General features: G+C 36.6%; 1 protein-coding gene across 1 annotated transcript in view; it reads left to right on the top strand.

Moving 5' to 3' along the window:
- The window catches only part of EIF5B (eukaryotic translation initiation factor 5B), a 63528-nt gene that overhangs the window by 32610 nt on the left and 7397 nt on the right, over positions 1-23521 (top strand). The window contains exons 7-17 of the mRNA XM_033124964.1: positions 3010-3108; positions 3583-3672; positions 5200-5274; positions 8620-8903; positions 13075-13182; positions 13360-13470; positions 16045-16112; positions 16642-16783; positions 21393-21524; positions 21937-22119; positions 22258-22419. Of these exons, the coding sequence (XP_032980855.1) occupies positions 3010-3108; positions 3583-3672; positions 5200-5274; positions 8620-8903; positions 13075-13182; positions 13360-13470; positions 16045-16112; positions 16642-16783; positions 21393-21524; positions 21937-22119; positions 22258-22419 (1454 nt within the window). The remainder of the gene's footprint in view (positions 1-3009; positions 3109-3582; positions 3673-5199; positions 5275-8619; positions 8904-13074; positions 13183-13359; positions 13471-16044; positions 16113-16641; positions 16784-21392; positions 21525-21936; positions 22120-22257; positions 22420-23521) is intronic.

Here is a 23521-nt window from a genome sequence, read left to right as displayed (position 1 = left end):
AATTTGGAATTAACTCACTTCAGGCAAAGAGCTTCAGCAAGAACTTGATTCCCTCTTTCCCTGAAAATAAGACCTAGCTGGATCATCAGTTCTAATGCGTCTTTTGGAGAAAAAATTAATATAAGACCCGATCTTATTTTACTATAAGCCAGATCTTGGAAAAAATCAATAAAATTGATAAACTTCTAGATTAAGGAAAAAAAAAGACAAATTATTGTTATCAGGAGTGAAAGGGTGGATAGGGATATCATTACAGATCCTACAGGTATTAAAATGATAAGGCTGTACACTGTGCAACTCTGTGCTCATAAATTTAAAAGCTTAGATAAAATAGGGCTGTTCCTTAAAAGATGCAAACTACCAAAACTCACAATGAAATACATAACCTGGGTAGTCCTATATCTACATTTCTCCCTTTAACTTCAGAGGATACTATCCCTCTTGAACAAATATGCAAAAGTTCTCAACAAAATGTTAGCAATTTGATTCTAGCAATACACATGTGTATATTTGTGTATGTGTATTTATATGTATTTATAGATAAGGATAATCTGTTATGAGCCAGTGGGTTTTATCCTGGGAATGCAAGGCTGGTTCAGTATTTGAAAATCATTGAATGTATTGACCATATTAACAGACTAAAGAAGAAAAACTACATGATCATCTCAATAGGTGCAGAAAAATCATTTGACAGATTTCAACATTCACATATGATAAAAAATTTAGAAACTGGGAATAGAAGAGGGTATCCTTACTATGATAAAGGACATCTACAAAAAACATAACTAATTTCACTTAATGGTGAATGACTGAATGCTACACCCTAATATTGTGATTAAGGCAAGGATGTTTAATTTATAAATTAGGCATAGTAAGAGATTAATAGTAACTAATAATGCAACAATTAATGTACTGTAATAAGAGTTATGTGAATGTGATGTCCAGTTTTAACCACAATCATTCCACATTGCACTGGTATGTCCTTAGCTCGAGCAATGAGGCATATAAATGGAAGGAAAAAGTAAACCTGTCTATTCACAGATGACAGTTGTCTACACAGAAAACCCCATGGAATCTATCCTCCAAAAACCACAAAACCCTACAGCTGGTGAGTGGGGTTGACAAGGTTGTAGGTAAGGCCAGTATGCAAATATCAATTGTATTTCTGTATGCCAGCAATTAACAACTGAAAATCAAAAAATTTAAAATATTTACAGTAACAACCCTCCAAAAAGAAAAACATTGAAATAGTTATAATTCTAATATTTGTGGAATCTATATGCTGAAAACTATAAAACACTGGTGAAAATAAAGATCTATATAAATGGAGAGCTGTTATATTCAGGGATTGGAAGAGTTGATATTGTTAAGCTATCAGTTCTTTCAAACTGATTTGTAGATTCAGTGCGATCCTATTTAGAATCCCACTGGGTATTTTGTGGACATGTATAAGCTATTTCGCAAGTATGTACGAAAAGATACAAGTATTTAGAATAGCCAGAATATTTTTGTAAAAGAAAAAACTTGGAGGACTCACAATGCCTGATTTCAAGGCTTACTATAAAGCTGCTATAATCAGTATAGTATGATATTGGCAAAAGGATAGACAAATAGATTAATAAAACAAAACTGTACATATGTGGTCTGTTGTTTTTTTTCGTCTGGATAGGTAAAAAGCAATTCAGTAGATAAAATACAGTGTTTACAACAAGTAATAATGGAACAATTGGACATCTGTATGCAAGAAAAATCTAGTCCTAAATCTCACTCATTATTTAAAAATTAAGTCAAAGTGGATCATAGATATAAATATAAAATACACAGTTACAAAACTTTTAGAGGAAAACAGGAGAAAATCTTTGTGATCTTGTGTTAGGAAAGGAGGGGTTAGGTACAACTTTAAAAGCATAATCCATATAAAGGAAAAAATGATGAAATTGAGGAAGTCCAGTTAAACAGTTTCTTTCTGCAGAAGATACCATTGATAGAATTCAAAGACCATACCTGAAAATCTCATATCTGACAAAGGATTAATATCCAGAATATACAAAGATAAAATTGAACAATAAGAAAACCAACAATCTTATTTGAAAATGGGTGAAAGATTTGAACAGGCACTTCACCAAGAAACTATTAAGCCCTTGAAAAGAATGCTCAGTGTCATTAATCATTAGGGAAATTCAAATTAAGACCACAATGAGATATCACTACACACTTATTAGAATACATAAATTCTAAATACATTAAAAACACCTGTGTTTACCAAAATGCCTGCAAGGATGCAGAAGAATTGGAATTTTCATACATTACTGGTGGGAATGCAAAATTGTAAAGCCACTTTGGAAAACGGAGCCGTTTCTTACAAAATTACGTACGTATTTATCTAATGTCCCTTTATCCCGACTCCAAAATATTTACCCCAGAAATATATTTGCACAAAAACCTACGTACAAATATTCATAGCAGCTTTATCCATAATTGTCAAAAACTAGAAACAACTCAAATGTCCTTCAACTCTCTACTGAATAAAGGAACTGTGGTCCATCCATACAATGGACTGCCACTCAGCAGTACAAAGAAACAAAGCATCGGTACACGCAGCAACGAGGGTGACTCTGAGATGTCTTATAATGACAGTAGCCAGACTGTAAGGTTTTGTTCCTGTGACATTTTGGAAACTGCCAATCTTTGGGGGTGAGAACAGGTCAGTGGTTGCCAGGGGCGAAGGATGTGAGTAGGATGTGACTCACAAACGCCTGCATCTTCATTGTGATAGGGGCTGCATAACTACATATTTGTCAAAAGCTGTAAAACTGGACACCAAAAAAAATGGAATTTTAATGTGTGTAAAATATAAAATACCTGATACAAAAAAGAGGTTTTTCTGTGAATGTTCTTTTGTAGTTTAGGGTTTGTATCTCTGAGGTGAATAAAATGTTACCTGTTTAGCACTTCTTAGGTGACATACAGGTAGTATAAATCTGATGTTTTTCCATTGTTATCCCTCAGGTGTTGAAGTGCCATCAAAAGACTCTTTGCCAAAGAAAAGGCCAATTTATGAAGATAAAAAGAAGAAAAAAACACCACAGCAGCTAGAAAATAAGGAAGGTTTGTTGTAATACAAAATAGCCTGTGATTTAGAAGCAATTTTATTTGCCTTTTCCCACACTTTTAAAACAGAATGTCTTTTAAAAAGAAATCAACAAATCAGAATTGCATAATAAAACTTATTCCATATTTCTGATTATTGTCGATCATTCTCAACTGATTCAAATGACAGGGTGATGGAAAAGTACTTTTGTTTGAAAAATCTGGATCCTACCCTGTGAATAACTATCCTTAACTCTGAAAAGCACAACTACTATTCTTATTTTTTCTTTGTTTTTTTCTCAACCTTCTGTAATTTTGCATTCTTTGAGCAGACAGAAAAACTGCTGATTCCTGTAAAATACATGACTGATATTTAAACATTTTCCAAACTTGATAAAGAATTTGATTGTTATTCATACTTAACAGAGTAAGTATCCTAACAAATTACACACTGAAAAAGTATTGTTAACTTGGTTTCTGTCCTTTATTCAGTGTCTGAACAAATAGAACTAAGTGCTGCCGTAGAAGTTGTGGAACAAGGAGTGCCGGAAAAAGAAGAGTCCCCACCTCCTGTTGATCCAGGCCAGTAGTATTGGCTAATTAATTCCTATTAAGTAGTGTTGATGTATCACAAGGTGGCTTAGTTAATCATTAGTTTGGGGAACCAAACATCTGGCAGGATGGCCTTTTTTTATGGTTCTTTCTAAACCATTTCTTTTCATTTCCACTTTGGAAAAGTATAGTAGTAAGACTTGAATCAATCTTGTTCTTTTCAGAAGTGATAGTAAAATGTTTTGTAGAGAGGATCGAGGTTTTTGGATTTTCTCTGATGTTTGTTTATGGGTCAGAAATCTTGGGTGGTGCCAAGAACACATGAAGTTCTTTAATCCTTCTGAAGCAAATTGGAACATTTTACATTAGAACTTAACAGTCATAAAGATTGGCATTTTTAAACCTTCTTAGCTATCAGCCTGTTTTTAGTAAATCAATAAGAGGATTGAAGTTGTTCATTGTACGTGTGTGTTTTGAGGTTGGAGAAAGTTTCTGGCTTTCTTTCTCTCTCTTTTTTAAGATAAACATTGCTAATTCATGAGACTAGTTACTGATAGGAGATCTAGAGGCTATCCTAATCAAGGTAAAATCAAGACAATCTTGAATGTTTAAAGACAGGAGTGGGAGTGGGGACGTAAGAGGATGTCAAGACTGACCCACATTGGGGAAATTACTGATAGTTCCTTTCCTTTTCCCCCTCCTATTCTCAGTGTAAAAAGGATCATTTACCTGGGCACAGCGTCACTTAGCATGATGAAATTAGAGAAATTCAAGTTGATATGCTTAATAGCAGCCCACTGATTTAGATGACATTTGCAGCAGCAGAAAGAACTGCTAATTTAGAAGGAAGTTTTGAGCATCTGCTACTGACTCATTTCCTCCTCAGCATGACTTACGCAAACATTGGCAAATAACTGGTTATTATAGGGAAGCAGATACCTGTGCAACCCTCGTCTTCTTTTTATTTGAGAATAGTGTTTGCTTGATTGGATCCCAGTAAAAATAGTCATTGTTAAGGAAAGTAGTAAGTTTTTAATATTCAGAGTTACACCTTTCTGGCAGTTTTGGGTTATACACATAGTATTCTGTTCTTACTTTCAACTCGAGTAGAGATGTAGCTTTGCACCTCCAGCTATGTGATTTGAGTAGTATTTGTATGTATCTATAGAGGCTAAAACAAAATAAATAATAAATTCTTAGGTATAAAGTTGAAAGATCAAAAAGAAGATACACGTGAAATTTCATTTGTTCTCAAGAACTGAGAGTGATCATATGCCCTTTCTAACATCTAAAGCACCAGTTTAATGCCTGAGTTTCTAGTATTTTGATGACCTCAAATATGAAATCTGGGTTAAGTTTAATATGGTATCATCAAAACACTAGGAAATTGTGAGGCGTTTAGTAATAGTAAATTATAACATGTTAGCTGTATTGAAAAAATAATTCCAAAGGTAATGAAATTGTATACATATTTTCTATATAGGGAAAACGTTTCTTTTTATGGTAGCATAATTTTCTGCTTTTTTCTGTGTTTTTAATGAAAGCTTTTATTTGCAGAAGAAGAAGAAGACACCGAGGATGCTGGACTGGACGACTGGGAAGCCATGGTCAGTGATGAGGAGAGAGAGAAAGGTGAGTGGCTCATTAGTACACGCTGATCAATCCGGTGCTTGTTACAGGTGTTGAGATGTAAAGGAATAGCCGGTCTGCTGATGATAAGCCATCTGAGCATTCCTGTGCAGAGGGGCCGGTCGTGCTCGCTCCATTGCCCTGGTTCCTAAATCCTCGTGTAGAGTCTTATTTTATGAGAAAATGGGTTTTCAGCAAGTCATTTGTAAGACAGCTGCCTGGGATTTAGAATACATTTTTTCAGAGTGGTAATGTTATAAATAGGGTTAGGTTATTAAAGCTAGCCTACAAAAAGCCCCTTGAAACTTAAAATATAATAATACAAAGATAATACACATAATAGTATAGTTCCTAACCGCTACGTACGAATAAAAATTGCCTTTCTTTGTCATTACTTTCTGTCTTTTATTACTAAAACCCACTTTCTTTGCGTTTAATTTGCTGCCTTTTCCCCTAACTTCTTGAGATGGATATTTGTCTCTGGTTTTTCAGCCTTTCTCCCCCCAGTACATATTTTTAAAACTGTAAATTTTTCATTAATCGCATTGCACAAGTTCTGATATGTTGATATTTTTAAATTTCCGTTTTGATATTTATTATACCTATGATTTATTTAGAAGTGTATTAATTTACATAAGTGGGGACTTTCTAATTATCTTGTTACTTCATTGTGATCAGAGAACATACGTGGTTCTATCCTTTGCAAGATGTTGAGACTTAATTTGCAACCCAGCAAATGGTTGATGTTTATAAAAGTTTCACATGTGATTGGAAAGTGTATGTTCTGCAGTAGTTGGGTGCCTTGTTTGCTGTATTTAGTCACGTTTGCTGATCATTTTGTTCGTCTTTATGTTGTTCTGAGTTTTCTTCTGGTGTACTTCTCTGTTACTAAGAGTGGTGTATTAAAGTCTCTCATCGTGAGTGTAGGCAGGCTATTTCTCCCTGAGTTCTTTTAATTTTTGTGTCATATATTTTGGTGCTATATTATTAGGTGAATATGGGCTCTATCTGATGAATTGACTTTTTTATCATTGATTTATTATTTTGTTTATATTATTATGTTTTATTTATTAATTCTTAGCAATGCTTTTTGCCTTAAAGTTTACTTTACCCGATAGTAATATAACTACACTGTCTTTGATTTCCATGTTCTGTTTCTATCTTTATCTCTTTCTGTATCTTAAAGAGGATATAGTTGAGATTTTAAAGTCTAGTTTGTCAGTTTTTGTATTTTACCTGGTGCGCTTAGCCCATTACATTAACATTTGATGTAATTAATGAAGTATATTGGTTTTATATTTATCATCTTACTAAGTCCTTCTTATTTCTGTTTTTCCTTTCTTTCTTTTCTAACCATATTTTAGATAGTTGGATTTTGTTTTTTTGTTATCATTTTTTTCCCTCCTTCCATGAGCTTGGAAGTTGCGTACTTTTCCCCTTACTTTCAGTGGTTAATTTAGAGACTTTTTACATGGATCTTTGAACTATTAATATCCATTGTTACCCTCTCTCCGTACAATGCAAAGAGCATTGAGTACATGGCAACATTTATCAATTCTCAATTTATGTGTCATTGTTCTCATTTTAATTCTCTATTTTAAACCTCATAATAACGTAACTGTTCTTTTTTACAGTCAGTATTTATGTTTGTCTATATTCTTAGCTTTTTGTTGTGTTTAATTTCCTCCTGCATCTCTGACCTTCCATTTGGATCATTTCTTCCTGCCTGAAGAACTTTTAGAATTTTTTTTAATATGACATTTGTTAATGAGGCATTCCAGTTTTGCTTTTCTAAAAATGTCTTTATCTTTTTATCTTTATTCTTGAGGTCAGTTTTTCCTGAGTGAGAAATTCTTTGTTGAAATTCTATTTATGTAACACTTTGAAGATATTATTCCCTTGTCTTGGCTTTCATTGTTTCTATTGAGAATTCAGGTATCAGCCTAAGTTTTTCACGTGTCTTTGGTTTTTAGCAGTTTCATTATGATGTGGCCAGGGTTGATTTCTTTTTATTTATTCTGCCTATAGAGCTTTATGAATGTATGGTTTTATGTTTTTATAGTTTTGCAATGCTATGAGCCATTATTTTCCCTCAGAGATTCTAGTTATGCATACTATGATAGATAGACCTTACTATATCGTTGTATCTTTTCTCCTTTTCTGTATTTTCCACCTTATTGAGTCTCTGTGGTTCATTCTTGATTGTTTTTTCTCATTTGTCTTCTGGTTCATTAATTTTCTCTTCAGTTGTTTTTATCTCCTGTATTTAAGTTTTAGAATTTCCGTTTAACTATTTTTTTATGATTTTTATTTAGTTTCTGAAATTTTGAATCTTATCTTTTGCTCCCTGGATGTTAGAAACTTCGTCGTTTTTAAATTTTAGTTTTGTAACTTCAGTATATGGAAGGCATGTTGGTTTCTATGTGCTGGCTTTCCTCATGTGAATTGTTTTTTCATGTAGTTTGTTATTTTTATATGTTGTGCTGTATATTAAACTTGTAAAGCTGTGAAAATAATATGTGGTCAAGGACGGTGTTTTCTTTCTCCAGGGAATATTTATATGTACCTCCATACATATATGGAGGGAACTCAGATTCCTGGTGGAGGTACATATAAATATCCAGCATGGAATATGGAATCACCTTATTCCAAATTCAGAATTGAGAGAATCTGGAGGTGTTCTGCCAAGAATGGGGAGGTTCTGTTTACTTCCTGTTCATCCTTACTGATCGGGTACTGCTTGCTTCAGGATTTCACCCACAATCAGTGTGTTACCAAATGTTGGTCCACCTTGTCCCTCTGAATCCTTGGGAGGCCTGAACTCCTAATGCCTGGACCCGTAAGCACTGAGGGTCCAGTAAAAGCTCTGCGTGGCCTCCAGCTGCCTCCGCCTGCATCAGCAAATGACCCCAAGGGGAAGGAAGTACTAGCATTGTGTTTACCTCCTGGTGGCTGCTCGCTCTTGTATCCTGGCTCAGTAATGCTTTTTCATTCCTTCACGTATGGATGGGTGCAGTAAGCTTTCACTGTTCATGGTAGCATGTAGGGCCTCCCTTACCTAAGTCTTCCGACTGCTGACTGCTTCATCTTGTTTTTCTTGTGTTCTCCAAAGTTTAATGTGCTCTGTGAGTGAAGGCGTGTAGGTACGTGTGCAGAGGTATTCTCAGCACATGCCCTCTCGTTATACACATTCGTTAGACCCTTTGCATTTAGGATGCATGACGTTAGTCTGGAATTCCTGATCTTTAGTGGGTGTATTTTCAGTGTTGCTTTCACGGTCTCTCTTAGCTTGACGGAAATCTCATTTTTAATTTTCATTTATTTTAAAATGTCCCTGTTTTTCTGAAGGAAACACAGTGCATATAGAAGTAAAAGAAACCCCTGAAGAGGAGGAAGAGGAGGAAGAAGAGGAAGAAGAGGATGAAGAGAGTGAAGAGGAAGAGGAAGAGGAAGGAGAGAGTGAAGGCAGTGAAGCTGAAGAAGATGATGAAAAGGTGTCAGATGAGAAAGATTTGGGGAAAACATCAGATAAAAAACCCAGTAAAGAAGTGAGCTCAGAATCTGAGTATGACTCTGACGATGATCGAACTAAAGAAGAAAGGGCCTATGACAAAGCGAAGCGGCGGATTGAGGTATGTCCCCTTTGCTCCTGAGAAAGTCTCTTTGCTCCTTTCTCTCTACTCCCCCTCTGTGATCCTAAGAACTGTACTCCACAGCTGTGGAGCAGCGCTTGGAAAAACGTAGTCGCAGAGTAGCATCTTGTCCTGTCCTATTTCTGTAGTAGAGACATGATAGGTCTGGCAACCCCTTACCCATGTCAGCGTGCAGACTGCTGCATCTTATCTTTTCTGTGCTCTTTGAGTGATGGTTTCTAGGCACGCAGAGGCGTTCTGGGCACATGCCCGCTAGTTATAAGCATCAGGTAAGTGTTTGCCTGCATTGCATATTTACATTAGTCACCGGGAGGCGTCGAATCACTTAAGTTGTTTGGCTTCTATCTGTTAAAGGCTACATACCTAGCAGGCTTACTACATTTTTGCTACTTAATGCAATAGGCCTCAAGAGAAGGTTTCTTTAATTATGTCAGCTTAGCATAAATAATACACTAAAAACTACTTCGGTTTGTTTGAGGATGCTAAACTAGTTTAAAGCTAAAAACTATTTTAGCTTTCCTTTATCTTTTCATGTATAATTCTAATTTTTCATTTTTTGTTGTCATACCTATATATCAGTGTTTGCTTTTTCCTTCTGTAAAGCCTAGACAAGGATACAGTTTCTGAATTTCTGCAGGACTGAGACCTTCTGTTGTATGTTGAGGGCTCTCAGACCCGGCCGGCACTATTGCCATTTGAGTGCCAGGCCGTTCCTTGTTGTGGGGAACTGTCCTCTTCATTGTAGGGTGTTGAACACCATCACTGCCCTATGCCCACAAGATGGCAGAGCGCCCCCTCCCTTCCCCTGCCTGGGATTGCCGCTTTCTGCAGCACGGGCTCTGGCAGCTCCCTAGCTCTGTGCCCAATTGTGTGAGAGTGTTTGTGCTGCGTTTGATGATTTAAAAACAGCAAACAGAATGGGTATACAGCAAAAAGTAAAAGCTCCCCCGTTATCTCACTCCCCATACTTGTTCATAGTTCTGTGTATGAGCTGCAAGTTTTTAAAAATGTTTAATTGAAAGTAAGATAATAAATTTTGTAGAGACTTTTTTTTTTCACGTCACAATATGTGGTGGACGTCTTAGCTCACCACATTTTTAAGCAGCTTTGTTGAGATATGCTCTGTTTTAAGTGTACAGTTCAGTGACATTTTATAAATTTACAGTTTTGCAACTATCAACACAAGTTCAGAATATTTTCATCACCCCCAAAAGATTCCTTGTGTCAATTTGCAGTCATTCCCCATTCCTAGCCCCAGGCAACTGCTGATCTACTTTCTGTCTCTATAATCTCTGGAAATTTCATAAAAATTCAATCAATAATATGTGGTCTTTTGTGTCTGTCTTACTTCACTTACCCTGTTCATCTGTGTGGTAGCTGTATCAGTACTTTGTTCCTTTTTATTGCCAAATAGTGTGGTGTTGTATAAATATACCATATTTTATTATTATCCATTCACCAGTTAAAGGACATTTGAGTATTTTCCACTTTTTGGCTGTTCTGACTAGTACTGTTACAAAATTCTCATATGAATGTTTGCATAGAAATGTGTTTTCATTTCTTTTGGACATATTCCTAGGAGTGAAATTGCTGAATCGTATGGTGGATTTGTGTTTAACTTTTTCAGAAACTGCTGCACTATTTTCCATAGAGGCTGCACAATTCTGGATTCCCACCAGCTGAGGGTCCTGGTCTGTGCATCCTCACTAATACTTGTTATTGCCTCTCTCTTCAATTGTAGGCACTCTAATGGATGTGAGTTGGTACATCTCATTGTGGCTTTAAATCAGGCTTCCATTGCCCCTACGCATGGTTGGTAGATTTTCCTGAATGAAATGTTTCTCAATTTCTTATGTGCCTTTGGCCAATTTGTAGAGTCCATCAGTGGTTTTGACTATTTTGTCCAGTTTTACCTTTTCTTTTTGGGGAGAGGAGTTGTTGAGCTTCTCATTCCATCATTTAAGAAGTCCTGCCTCAACACCTTTAACAGTTATATATTGTATTCATTTTCTAGGAGGATCCTAATTTAACTTTGTATTAGTCTGCTTGGACTGTCATAACAAAATACCACAGACAGGGTGGCTTAAATGACAGGCATTTATTTTCTGACAGTTTTTGAGTCTAGAAGTCCAAAATTAAAGGGCTAGCAGGGTTGTTTTCGGGTGAGGGCTCTCTTCCTGGCTTGCAGACAGCTGCTGTCTCACTGGGTCCTCCCATGGCCTTTCCCCTGTGTGTGCTGAGAGAGAGAGAGAGATTTTTGATTTCTCCTTCTCTTATAAGAATACCAGTTATATCAGATTAGGGTCCTACCCTCATGACCTCATTTGACCTTAATTACCTCCTTTAAGGCTCTCTTTCCAAATACAGTTACACTGGGGCGTTAGGACTTCATTGTATGAATTTGGGAGAGATGCATTTCAGTCCATAACAAACTTCATGGTTCCCAAAGCCCAGACTTCTGAGCAAGTATCTTCATTGTGGATTGGGGTCTCTACCTCCATGATTCTGTGCAACCAGATAGGTATCGATCGTCAGCCTTAGGTTTAGGAAACACTCATTGAGAAATCTTCCACTAAAGAAGATCAAGTGGGGCCGGCCCGGTGGCTCAGGTGGTTGGAGTGCCATGCTCCTAACGCCGAGGTCGTCTTTTCAATTCTCACATGAGCCAGTGAGCTGCACCCTCTACCCCTAAGATTGTGAACAACAGCTCTCCCCGGAGCTGGGCTGCCGTGAGCAGCCGGAGGTTGGTGTGGGTTGGCGTGAGCTGCCGTGGGCTGGCTGCTGTGTGACCGGCAGCCAGCGAGAGCGGCTGTGAGCGGATGACTGGCAACCGACTGCCTCAGCCGGGGGAGCACAAGGCTCATCATCCCAGCATGGACCAGAGAGCTGTGTCCTACACAACTAGGCTGAGAAACAATGGCTTGAACCGGAATGTGGGGGGAGAGGGGAAGGTGGAAAAGGGGGTGAAAAAAAAGATGCAGTGCTTACTAATTTTCACTATTATAAACAACACTGTAGAGAACACACACTTTTATGGGTGCATCTTTGTGTACTTGTTGTGTTGTTGCTTCAGGACAAATACTTAGGAGATAGAATTTCTCAGTTTTAGTCTATACTACATTGCCTTCCAGAAAATTTTGACACTTTACTAAGTATGGGCAAGAAGGTAATTTTCAACCATATAAAATTCGAAGGTCACGATGTTTGTATTTGAGTTGTACATACTAGTCTTTGTTTTATTAGTCTTTGCTAGTAGTAATAAATACTCGCGTCTTACTTTGATATTCCAGAACGTTTTGCATTCCTGTTTTTACAGAAAGATCCAGTGTCTAGTGGTAGAAATGAAAGTAAAGAGTTCTTAGAAGGTTTTTAGATGGAAATTAGTGCTGTAAATGACATTACTTCAGAATTTGGGTGAAGGTTTTATCTCATTTGAATGCCAGCTTTGTTGTGCTTAAAAGGTTTTCATATGAAAGAAGAATTGCTGGCATGTGTTTTTGTTTGGTTCTCAGAAAGCTGAAGTGTTTGGGGTCAATGCTACAGAGAAACATTGTGGCTCAAGGACAAGCTTTCTCCCCCTTAGTGGTAGCATAGGAAGGTGGGACGGGCCCTTGGATGTCTTAGGCTGAGGCCTGAGTAAACTCGCTCCTAATTGAAAGGCTTTATAGTGTTTGTACACTGGATAAAGTTTTGAAATAAATTGCTTTAAAATGTTTTACAACTGAAGTTCTAATGAAATTGTTTGAATGCAGGAGTATACCCATTTTTATATAACCCCCACTTAAGTTAGAGATTGTACTGTATAGTAAGGATGACAGAAAGATCAATTCCTTTTCTTTTCATTATATTCCATTAAATTAGCCATGTGCAGAAGTGTTCAGAAGTGTGAGCCCACACTTCACACCATTCTTATTCATATTATCAGTGCTGTTCTGAAATCTCCTTGAACCAGGTTTCTCCTTGTGCAAAGGTACTGTGATGGGAATTAGATTGTGAGGCTCACATTCTGAAATGTAATCACATGTAGTTGTAGCAGCAAAGAACTTAGATGAAGGTGTGGCATTTTCTTGACAAGGCAAAATAATTTAAAGGAAAATAATGATAGGGTGTAAAATAATGAATTTTGAGAGTTCTTTTTTTTTCTTCCTAGAAACGGCGACTTGAACATAGTAAAAATGTAAATACGGAAAAGCTAAGAGCCCCTGTTATTTGTGTACTTGGACATGTGGACACAGGGAAGACAAAAATTCTGGATAAAGTAAGAAAATACTGTTTTGTATTGATACAACTTTCAATAAATGAATGATACCTCATAAAAAGCTAATAGAAACCATAGCATGCTTAGGAGATTCTGTTTACAATAAAGTTACTACTTACTGCTTTTGCTTCGTTTTGCATTTTGAAATACAAACCTGAATGTGCTGTCTTATCCCAGCTCCGTCACACGCATGTACAGGATGGTGAAGCAGGTGGTATCACGCAGCAAATTGGGGCCACCAATGTCCCCCTGGAAGCTATTAATGAACAGACTAAGATGATTAAAAATGTAAGTATACTGTGTTTCATGTGTTTTAACCTCTAACAAAAATGAAAATATAAGGTATTTGAAACATAGAAAAAAAGAACAGAATAATATAACAGACCCATGTGCTTACCATTCATAATTTACATTTATGCAATTTTGCCCTATTTGCTTCCAATCTTTTTTTAAAGACATAAAACATTAGATGTAGGATCCCTCACATTCCATTTCCTCCCCTCTTGCTCCAAGAGGCAATCGTTATTGTAAAGTTAGAGTATGTCATTCCCCTCCGTGTTTTAACATTTTTGCCATAGATCTTCATGGTTCAAAATTGGGTTCCCTCCCCATTCGTTTTTTCTTCTATCAGATTGATTATATATATTTTTTGTCTCTCTTATTTGCTCTGTTTTGGGGATACTCCATTTATTTATGTTAAGTTGAACACTTGAAAGAAAAATAACATCAGATCAGTGCACCGCTTAATGAATCATTAGGATTAATGCAAACACCCTTTGTGTCACACAGGTGAGGAGATAAAACGTTGCCAATCCCCTCAGAAGCCCTCTCTGTTCTAATCAAAACCCTCTTCTTCTACCCAGAGTGACTTTTAAAGTAATCTCTACCTTTTAATGTGTTAGGGGTTGCAAAATGTTGATATTCCAGTCCCATATCCATCTTTATTTTATTGGATTACTTCTCTAGAGAAATTGGTCAGATTACTTCTCTAGAGAAACTACCCAATCTTCTGTTTCGTTACTCAGTGACAGTATGTGTAAGAAAGGCAAAATAGCTGATCCTTTACCTTTATTTGCCAGCTTTTATAATAGTGTCCACTTTCGTTTGGTTTTATATTATTACAAACTCTTGGATTTCAACATTTACTGTGGGTTTTTGTGTTTTTCTTCATACTTACTGTGTTTTAATCCATCTCAGTTATATTATGCTGAGATTGTCCCATCTTTGCCAGGTGGTTGGCTTCTGAGTCTTTTTGATATAATTCCGGTGGACTTATTGGTCTTTGCTTGGTGTCTGGTACAGCAAGATGTTCCAGGCTCATCCTTTACATAACATGCTCCAGACCTGGAATTGGGCCTTGTAAATAATTCCCCAGTTCCATTGTCACAGAGGAGGTGACAGTGGTAAATTAGAACTGAGAAGCAATGCATAAGTGACACATGTAGCATGTATTATCACATGCGACCCTTACTTCGTCTTCTATACACAGAAAGGGTCAATGACCTTGTCTCTCCCTGTTTGTTTGCTTGTGTTTTATGAAGCTCGTTTTCTGGTAGATTCCTAAGGAATAATGGGAATAATATTCATTGAGTTTTTTGAATATTGGAGAGTCACTTTGTGGCCTTCATCCTGGAAAGTCAGTTGGCTACATATAGAATCCTTGATTCCCATTTTCTTTCCTTCAGTATCTTAAATTACTCCAGTTTCTCACATAAAGTGTGGCCTTTCAGGTTTGATCACAGGCTGGTTTTCATCCTTTTAATATGTAATGTGGTCTTTTTTTCATCTTGGTGTTGGTTATTTTGGGTCAGTTTTCCAGTTATGTGGTCTTCTATTTTAGTATGTAGTCTAAAATCTTTATTTTAGGACAGTTTTCTTTAATTATAGTTTTTCAGATTTGTAATTTGAAGTTTATTTTGGTTGCATTTTACCTGGTATTTCTTTGTCATTGGGGAATGTATAACAGCTTATTTTACTAGTTGCCAGAACTTGAAGTTTGGTGTTAATTTAGAACTTAAAGATTAAAGAGCATGATTTTTTTTAGGCATGTATTAAAGTTCTCCGGATAATCTTTATCTGACAGTTGTGTTTGTATTCTAGACACTGGAGTGGAAATAATTATGGTGCTCAGTGAATGTTGGTTTAGGATCACCAGAATGCAAATTGGAAATATTTTACATTTGAATCACTTTGACCTAGATGAGGAGATAAGATTTTGAAAGAAATCTTTTGATGATTGTCAGAAAGTATAGATAAGCAAAGTAAAAATAATTTTGTGTGTGTGTGACAGAGAATTGATGGTCAGTGCTACTCCGGAGCTTAAAAGAGAATGTTTGTATCAGGTCTGTTCTAATGTTTCCATTCATTTATGTACTTTTATCCAGAAAATCAAGTGTTTATGATGTGATTTGAATAAAACAGAATATGAATTTATTCTTTAACATTTTAGGTTGGGGTATTTTTCAGAGTTTAGAATGGTTTTAAAATTGGACCAGAGAAATTTTCCAGATTTTGAGAATGTCTTCTTGCTTTTTCTAGATAATCTCTCAGATAATCACTCTGAGTGACTGCTCTGTCATTGTTACTGATAACTCTGCTCACATTTAGACTACACCATAGTTTTATGAACTTAACAAATGGAATATTTTCTTATGTCTGTTTTTTTCCTGCACAACTCCTTTTTGTATGAATGAAAATATTAACCTGTGCTTTTCCGGTTGACTCACTGTTTTCAAAACAGTTCATTCATTTAGAAAAGGAAGTGGTGAGAGTTTCAAGTTTTCGAGGCAGAATAATTGTTTTGTAAAGCAACTTGCATTGTTCCGGCTTCCTTCAGCTCTCCACTTTTCCCCACTTTTCTAGTTTGATAGAGAGAGCGTGCGGATTCCGGGGATGCTGATTATTGACACTCCCGGGCATGAATCTTTCAGGTAAGAGCAAAGTGAGCTGTCATCAAGCGGCCTGCTTGAAACCAGTGGGAAGCTGTGGCTGGTCCTTACTCTTTGGGTAGTATTTTATCTGTGGTAACTGCCAGCCCTCACCTGTGCCTTCCTGATTAGTAGTCGTTTGTTTGGACACTTTTTTTTTTAAGAGAGAAAAGTCTTTTCTCCTTTGAAAGAGCAAATCCTAATACATTCGTGGTCTGTCTCCAGTTAAGTCCATTACAGGTGGAATTTTATCTAGTTGCCTCTTGGCCATATTCCTTAGTGCAAAAGCTTGGTCAGTACAACTGGCAGAAATATTGCAGTAACTTCTGGAACTGACTCATTCCAAGTGATGTCAATTCACTGTCTGTCAGAAAAGCATTTGGCAAGTGAAGGGCTAGTGAAACTTGAATTTAATGCATGTACTTCATTTTGTTCTTTTTGTTTAGGTTTTACAAAGAAATTAAAATTTTAAGTTTAAGTAAAATTATTAATTTCAAGATTTCTATTTATTCATCTTTTTCCTTTTCAACAGTAATCTGAGAAACAGAGGAAGCTCTCTTTGTGATATTGCCATTTTAGTTGTTGATATTATGCATGGTTTAGAGCCCCAGACAATTGAATCTATCAACCTTCTGAAATCGAAAAAATGTCCCTTCATTGTTGCACTCAATAAGGTAAGTTCTCCTTCTGAAAAATTAAAGTGTGAAAACATGCTTCTTAATTTTTTGTGATTAAATAAAAGTAGTGTAACCTTCAAGTAAGAATGCACTTGTGCTAAGTTTAGTGTATTTTGACAGATTTATAAACACACAGGTACCCACCACCATTCAGAATATAGACCACCTCCATATTCCCAGAATGTTCCCTCAGGTTCTTTTGCAGTCAGTCTGCCCACTTCTCCAACCCCAAACAAACTGATCTTCTTTCTGTCACTATAGACTAATCCCGTATGTTTTGTAATTTTATGTTAAAGGAAGTATACAGTATGTAATGTTTTTACTGTTCATGTTATTATAGAATTCTTCATGTTGTTGCATGTGTCATAGGTTGTTCCTTTTTGCTGAGTAATATTTCATCATCTGAATAATACCACACTTTATTTACCTGTTAGACATTTGGATTGACTCCAACTTTAGGTTTCTTATTAATGAAGCAGCTGTGAACATTTGTACATAAGCCCTCGTGTGGACATTTGTTTTGGTTTACTTTGAATAATACTTAGGAATATGGTATATGTTATGTTCAACTTTATGAGAAAATGACATATAAATTTTCCAAGGAGGTTGTGTCATGTTAACCAACAATGTGTGAGAGTTCATTTCTGCATGTTCTTCCCAACACTTGCCCTGCCTGTAGCCATTCTATTAAAGAGTGTAGTGCTAAATTGTTGTGGTTTAATTTGCATTTACGTGATGACTGATGCCATCAGACACCTTTTTTGTACTTATTTGCCACCTCTTTTTTGTGAAGTATCAAAATTCTTTGCTTGTTTTTTAATTAGATTGTTGTTTTAGTGTTGAATTTTGAGTTCCTTAGATATTGATATAAGTCCTTTGTCAGTTGTGTATATTGTAGGTGTGTATTTTTGTAGTCAAGGACTTGACTTTTCTTGATGTGTTTTGAAGAGCAGAGATTTCTAATTTTGGTGAAATGTGATTTATGAGAAATTCTTGTGTTCTTATAAGTAATCTTTTTCTACCCCCAAGTTTGTGAAAATTTTCTTTAGTGTTCCTAGATATCTAACATTTAGATCTGTGATGTTTTTAGTTAATTCTGGTGCATGGTATAAGGCAAAGTTCAGAGTTTACTTTTTTCCATATGAACATCCAATTCGAAACCCTCTGTTGAAAAAATTGTATTTCCCCATTGAATTGCTTTTGAGTCTTTGTTGAAAATTCATTGGGTGTGTGTATATCCATCGGCCTACATGTCCGTCCTAATGCAGCCACTGCCCCGCCTCCATTACTGTTGTTTCATATGTTAGGTCTTCAAAGCAGGTGGGGGTAAATTCTTCATCTTTTTGTTTCTCAAAATTGTTCTAGTTACTTTAGAGTCTGAATTTCCATGTAAAGTGTAGAATCAGCTTCTTAGTTTCTGCAAAACCTTTCCGGGATTTTGATTGGGATTATATTTAATCTGTAGATAAACTCTGGGAGAATTGACATTTTAACAAATTAGAGTCTTCTGATCAATGAACATGATTATCTCTTCATGTTCAGGTCTTGTTTACTTTCTCTTGGCAATATTTTATAATTTTATTGTCCATGTGTTGGCCATATTTTTCTAAATTTATCTATAGTTTATTATAGTGTCATACAGCGTAGTTTCACTGCCCTAAAAATCCTGTGTTCCTCCTGTTCACCCCTCCCCCACCTCCCATCCCCTGACAACCACTGATCTTACTGTTTCCCTCGTTTTTACCTTTTCCAGACTGTTGTATAATTGGAATTACACAGTATGTAGCCTTTTCCGATTGGCTTCTGTCACTTAGTAATACGCATTTAAGGTTCCTCCATGTCTTTTTGTGGCTTGCTAGCTCATTTCTTTTTAGCTCTGAATAACATGCATGCCATTGTCTGCATGCGCCACAGTTTGTCCATCCATCCATTGAAGGACATCTTGGTTCTTTCAAGTTTTGGCGACTATGGATAAAGCTGCTATGAACGTCTGGGTGCAGGTTTTTGTGTGAATATGTTTTCAACTCCTCTGGATAAATACCCAGGAGTGTGATGGCAGGATCCTATGGTTAGAGTGTTTAGTTTTGTGAAGAAACTTGAGAAACTGTCTCCCAACGTGGCTGCACCATTTTGCATTTCCTCCAGCAATGGATGAGAGTCCCTGTGTCACCACGTCCTCAGCAGCATTTGGTGGTGTCAGTGTTCAAGGTTTTGGCCATTGTGCTAAGTGTTTAGTGGCAGCTCATTGTTTTAACTTGTGCTTTCTTGCTGGTAACAAGATGTGGAACCTCATTTTATGCTCTCATTTGCCATCTGTGTATCTTTGCTGAGTTGCCTGTTAAGCTCTTTGGCTTATTTTTAAATTGGCTTCTTATTGTTGAGTTTTAAGAGTTCTTTTTATGTTTTGGATACTATTCTTTATCATAGATCTTTTTCATGTTTCTAATTTAATGAAGTTGGAGCTTATCAGTTCTTTCTTTCAGGGAACTTGACTTTGGTGTTACCTCCAAGTAGTCATCACCATAGCCAAGGTCGTCTGTTTTTTTCTGTATTACAGAGTGTTAGCATTTTTGTTTTACATTTAGGTCTGTGGTCCATTCTGAGTTAATTTTTGTGAAGGGTGTAAGGTCTGTGTCTAGATTCAGATTTTTGTATGTGGATGTCCACTGGTCTGGCACCATTTGTTGCTTATTATTAATTTTTTTTAAAATGTTAAATCAACCTTGCATTACTGGAATAAACCTTGGTCATGATAACTGTACTGGGTAATGATGTATTTTTTCACATATTGCTAGATTTGATTTTCTAATTTTTTGATGGTTTTGTGTTCATGAGTGATTTTGATATATAGTTTCTTGTAATGCCTGTTGACTGGTTTTGATATCAGAGTAATGATGGACTCAAGATGACTTGAGAAGTATTTCTTCCTCTATTTTCTGAAAGAGTTACATAGAAATATTATTTCTCCTTTAAGTGTTTGATAGAATTCACCAGTAAAGTCACATCAGCTTATCTTAAGTAGATGTAGGTTATTTAGGTTTTTAAATTTTTATTTGTCATTAGAGAAATTTGTGTCTTTTGAAGATCCAGCTTTTACTTTTGATACTCTCTGTTGTCTGTCTATTATTGTCATTGATTTCCAGTGTTGATTATATCATTTCCTTCTTTTTACTTTGTTTTCATTTCCTCTTCTTTTTCCAGTTTAAGGTGGAAGCTTAGATTGTTGATTTCAGATTTTTTTTTCTAACATAAGCATTTAAAGGTATGCCCAGCACTGTTAAAAGCAGTTAGAGATGTTGTGTTTTAGTTATTTAGATCAAAATATTTCTAGATATTTTCATTTAATGTGGAATTGTAGGTTTACAATATGCAATATGTTTTTTTTCTTTCATTATCATTGCTTTCTTGCTTTTATCTCTAGTCATTCTTTGGTCTGCTGTATGTATCCTTTTTTTTGGCTGCTTTTAAGACCTTTTTAATGGTTTTGTCCATGAGATTATATAATACTTTGTTTACCCTGCTTTGGTTTTCTCAGATTTATGAATTTATAATCGATCTAAAAAATTCTCAATCATTCTGCCTCAGCCTGGGGGTGGCGTGGGGTGGGGATGGGGATGGGGAGCGCAAGGCTCATAATCCCAGCCTGGCCAGGGAGCTGTGTCCTACACAATTAAAATGAGAAACAACGGCTTGAACCGGAATGTGTGGGGGGGGAAGGTGGAAGAAAGGGGGAAAAATTCTGTCATTATTCATATATTTCTTTGTTCCCCTTTCTTACTTTGTATGATAGAATTCTAGTATTCTTTTAGAACCTGAGTTACTTAATATTGTCCCATAAGCGACAGAAGGTGTTTTCCCCTTCATTCTTTTTTCTCCATATGCTTCAGTTAGGATCATTTTTATTGTTATATCTCCAAGGTCACTAATCTTTTCTTTTACAATATGTAATTTGCTGTTAAGCTCATGCAGTGAATTTTCCATTTTCAATTTATATATTTTAGTTCTACAAGTTTTATGTTTTTTCTTAAAAGTCATTGTGTATATTTCTAAGTATTTTAAGGACCTCATATGTTGATTATATCATCTTTGTCATTTCTGAGTCTATTTCGACTTACCCGTTTTTCTTAGTAGCATTCAGATTGGTCTGTTTCTTTATATTATCACCCTAGACTAGGCCAACAGATTACGATTTTTAAAAACTATTAAATAATTTTCCTCTATATGCATTTATCACTCTTTTGAAAAGTGAGGGAAAATAGGTTATTTGATTAACCTGATTTGAGCAATAAAACAATTAAAATGGGCTATTTTCTGAGATAGGGAATATTTATTTTCCATTTTTCAGTATATAATTTTCCTGGTGATGGTACTTGCTGATTAATCCTTGTTCCTATACACTATTTATCCCAAACCGTTTGGAATTCCAACAAGTTAGTGGTCCTAGCATAACTCCAGGATCTCATCTTTTGCAAATGAATATATAATGTACATGAATATAAATGAATATATAATGTACAGTAGGAATTTTCTGGAGTCTGTAGCCTGAATTAAATTTCTGAGTGTTCTCAATGTTTTAGAAATGCTTCTGATGAAAAACCTTTCCCAGATTGATAGGTTGTATGATTGGAAAAAGAGCCCCGAATCTGATGTGGCTGCTACTTTAAAGAAGCAGAAGAAGAACACGAAGGATGAGTTTGAGGAGAGAGCAAAGGCGATCATAGTGGAATTTGCACAGCAGGTAAGAAGAGCCTGTATCACAGAGACTTTTGTTCTTTCATTTACATGGTCTTTGTAATAAAGTCAACATTTTCACTAATATTGGGTCTCTTCTCCTATTAGTGGCAGTTAGTGTTTTTCATTCTTTTCCCTCATTCATTTTCCTTTGTAAATCAGAAAGCTGATCTATCAGAGCTCTGCCTTTGCAGTCTGAGTGTTTAAATTTTAAAAACCGAGTTGACTTGGAAAAGGACTATTTTTCTATAACATAATTAGTGCCTCCAGGATATGCCCGATCTTTTCTTGAGTGTTTTTGAGGAGTGTCAAAGTGGTTAGCCATTTGCTCACCTAGATCTGGTCGTTGTTCCTGTCCTGGATGGATGTCTCCTTCCACAGCTTGGCCTTTGTGGTGATTTTGCTTTTTATGTCTTTAGGGGTTGAACGCGGCTTTGTTTTATGAAAATAAAGACCCCCGCACTTTTGTGTCCTTGGTACCTACCTCTGCACATACCGGTGATGGCATGGGAAGTCTGATCTGCCTTCTTGTCGAGTTGACCCAGACCATGTTGAGCAAGAGACTTGCGCACTGTGAACAGCTGAGAGCACAGGTGATGGAGGTAATGCCGGCTCCTCAGTTTATTGCCTTTTTATTTTTAACAGAGAATTCTTGGGTGGGGATGTTTACTGCTTTTAGATTTAATCAACATGGTGCACTGTAGCATGTATTTCACCCCCTTTGCAATAATGTCTCTTAGGTCAAGGCTCTCCCAGGAATGGGCACGACTATAGATGTAATCCTGATCAATGGACGTTTGAAGGAAGGAGATACAATTATTGTTCCTGGAGTAGAAGGGCCCATTGTAACTCAGATCCGAGGCCTCCTGTTACCTCCTCCTATGAAGGAATTACGAGTGAAGGTAAGCCAGGTGGGAAGCGGTGACACATGGAGATTTGTACCATGTTTGGGGGTTCTGCTGAGGGCGCTTCCTCACTTGGAGAGCTGTTTGGCTTACTACACACACACCGCTCACTCCTCCTTTATTTCCGGTCTTCATACAGGAGGGACCATCCGAGCATGGCGATGTGTGATTTCATAAAAATTCAAGCACATTGTTGTGGTTTTACACTGCTAATATTTCAGTAACATTTTTTATTGTGAAATAAAACATTCATATAGAAAAGTACACAAAACATAGAAGAGAAGTTAAATTATTAGGAAGCAGACGCTCAGGTCAAGAACCAGAACATTGCCGACCTCCCCGCAGCCTTCTGTGCACCTCTTCCTGGTCGTAGCTCCTCCCTCTAAGTTAACCTGCTTCCATTTTTATGATAGTAACTAATACCCTTGCTTTTTTTTTTTTTTTTTACTTTTTTTGTTTGGGAATATTGGGGTACACTGTGTTTCTCCAGGGCCCATCAGCTCCAAGTCGTTGTCCTTCAATCTAGTTGTGGAGGGCGCAGCTCAGCTCCAAGTCCAGTCGCCATTTTCAATCATAGTTGCAGGGGGCGCAGCCCACCATCCCATGCAGGGATCGAACCAGCAACCCAGAGCTGACGCGCTCAACTGAGCCATCTGGCTCCCCTTTTTTTTAAATTTATAGTGTTAATACCTGAGAGTGCACCCCGAAACATATATGTGGACTTTATATGGATAGCGTCATTCTCATTGTTCCTTTGTATCTGGCTTCTTTCAGTCAAAAAAATTTTTTTTTAAATTAAAGTTTATTGGGGTGACAATTGTTAGTAAAGTTACATAGATTTCAGATATACAATTCTGTATTACATCATCTATAAATCCCATTGTGTGTTCACCACCCAGAGTCAGTTCTCCTTCCATCACCATATATTTGATCCCCTTTACCCTCATCTCCCACCCCCCACCCCCCCTTACCCTCTGGTAACCACTAAACTATTGTCTGTGTCTATGAGTTTTGTTTCTCATTTGTTTGTCTTGTTCTTTTGTTGTTTTTGGTTTATATACCAGATATCAGTGAAATCATATGGTTCTCTGCTTTTTCT

This window comes from Rhinolophus ferrumequinum, chromosome 13 (genome assembly GCF_004115265.2).
Source record: "Rhinolophus ferrumequinum isolate MPI-CBG mRhiFer1 chromosome 13, mRhiFer1_v1.p, whole genome shotgun sequence".
NCBI lineage: Eukaryota > Metazoa > Chordata > Mammalia > Chiroptera > Rhinolophidae > Rhinolophus > Rhinolophus ferrumequinum.
Note: the sequence above shows the minus strand (reverse complement) of the source record. Positions and strands in the feature narration are given on the sequence as shown.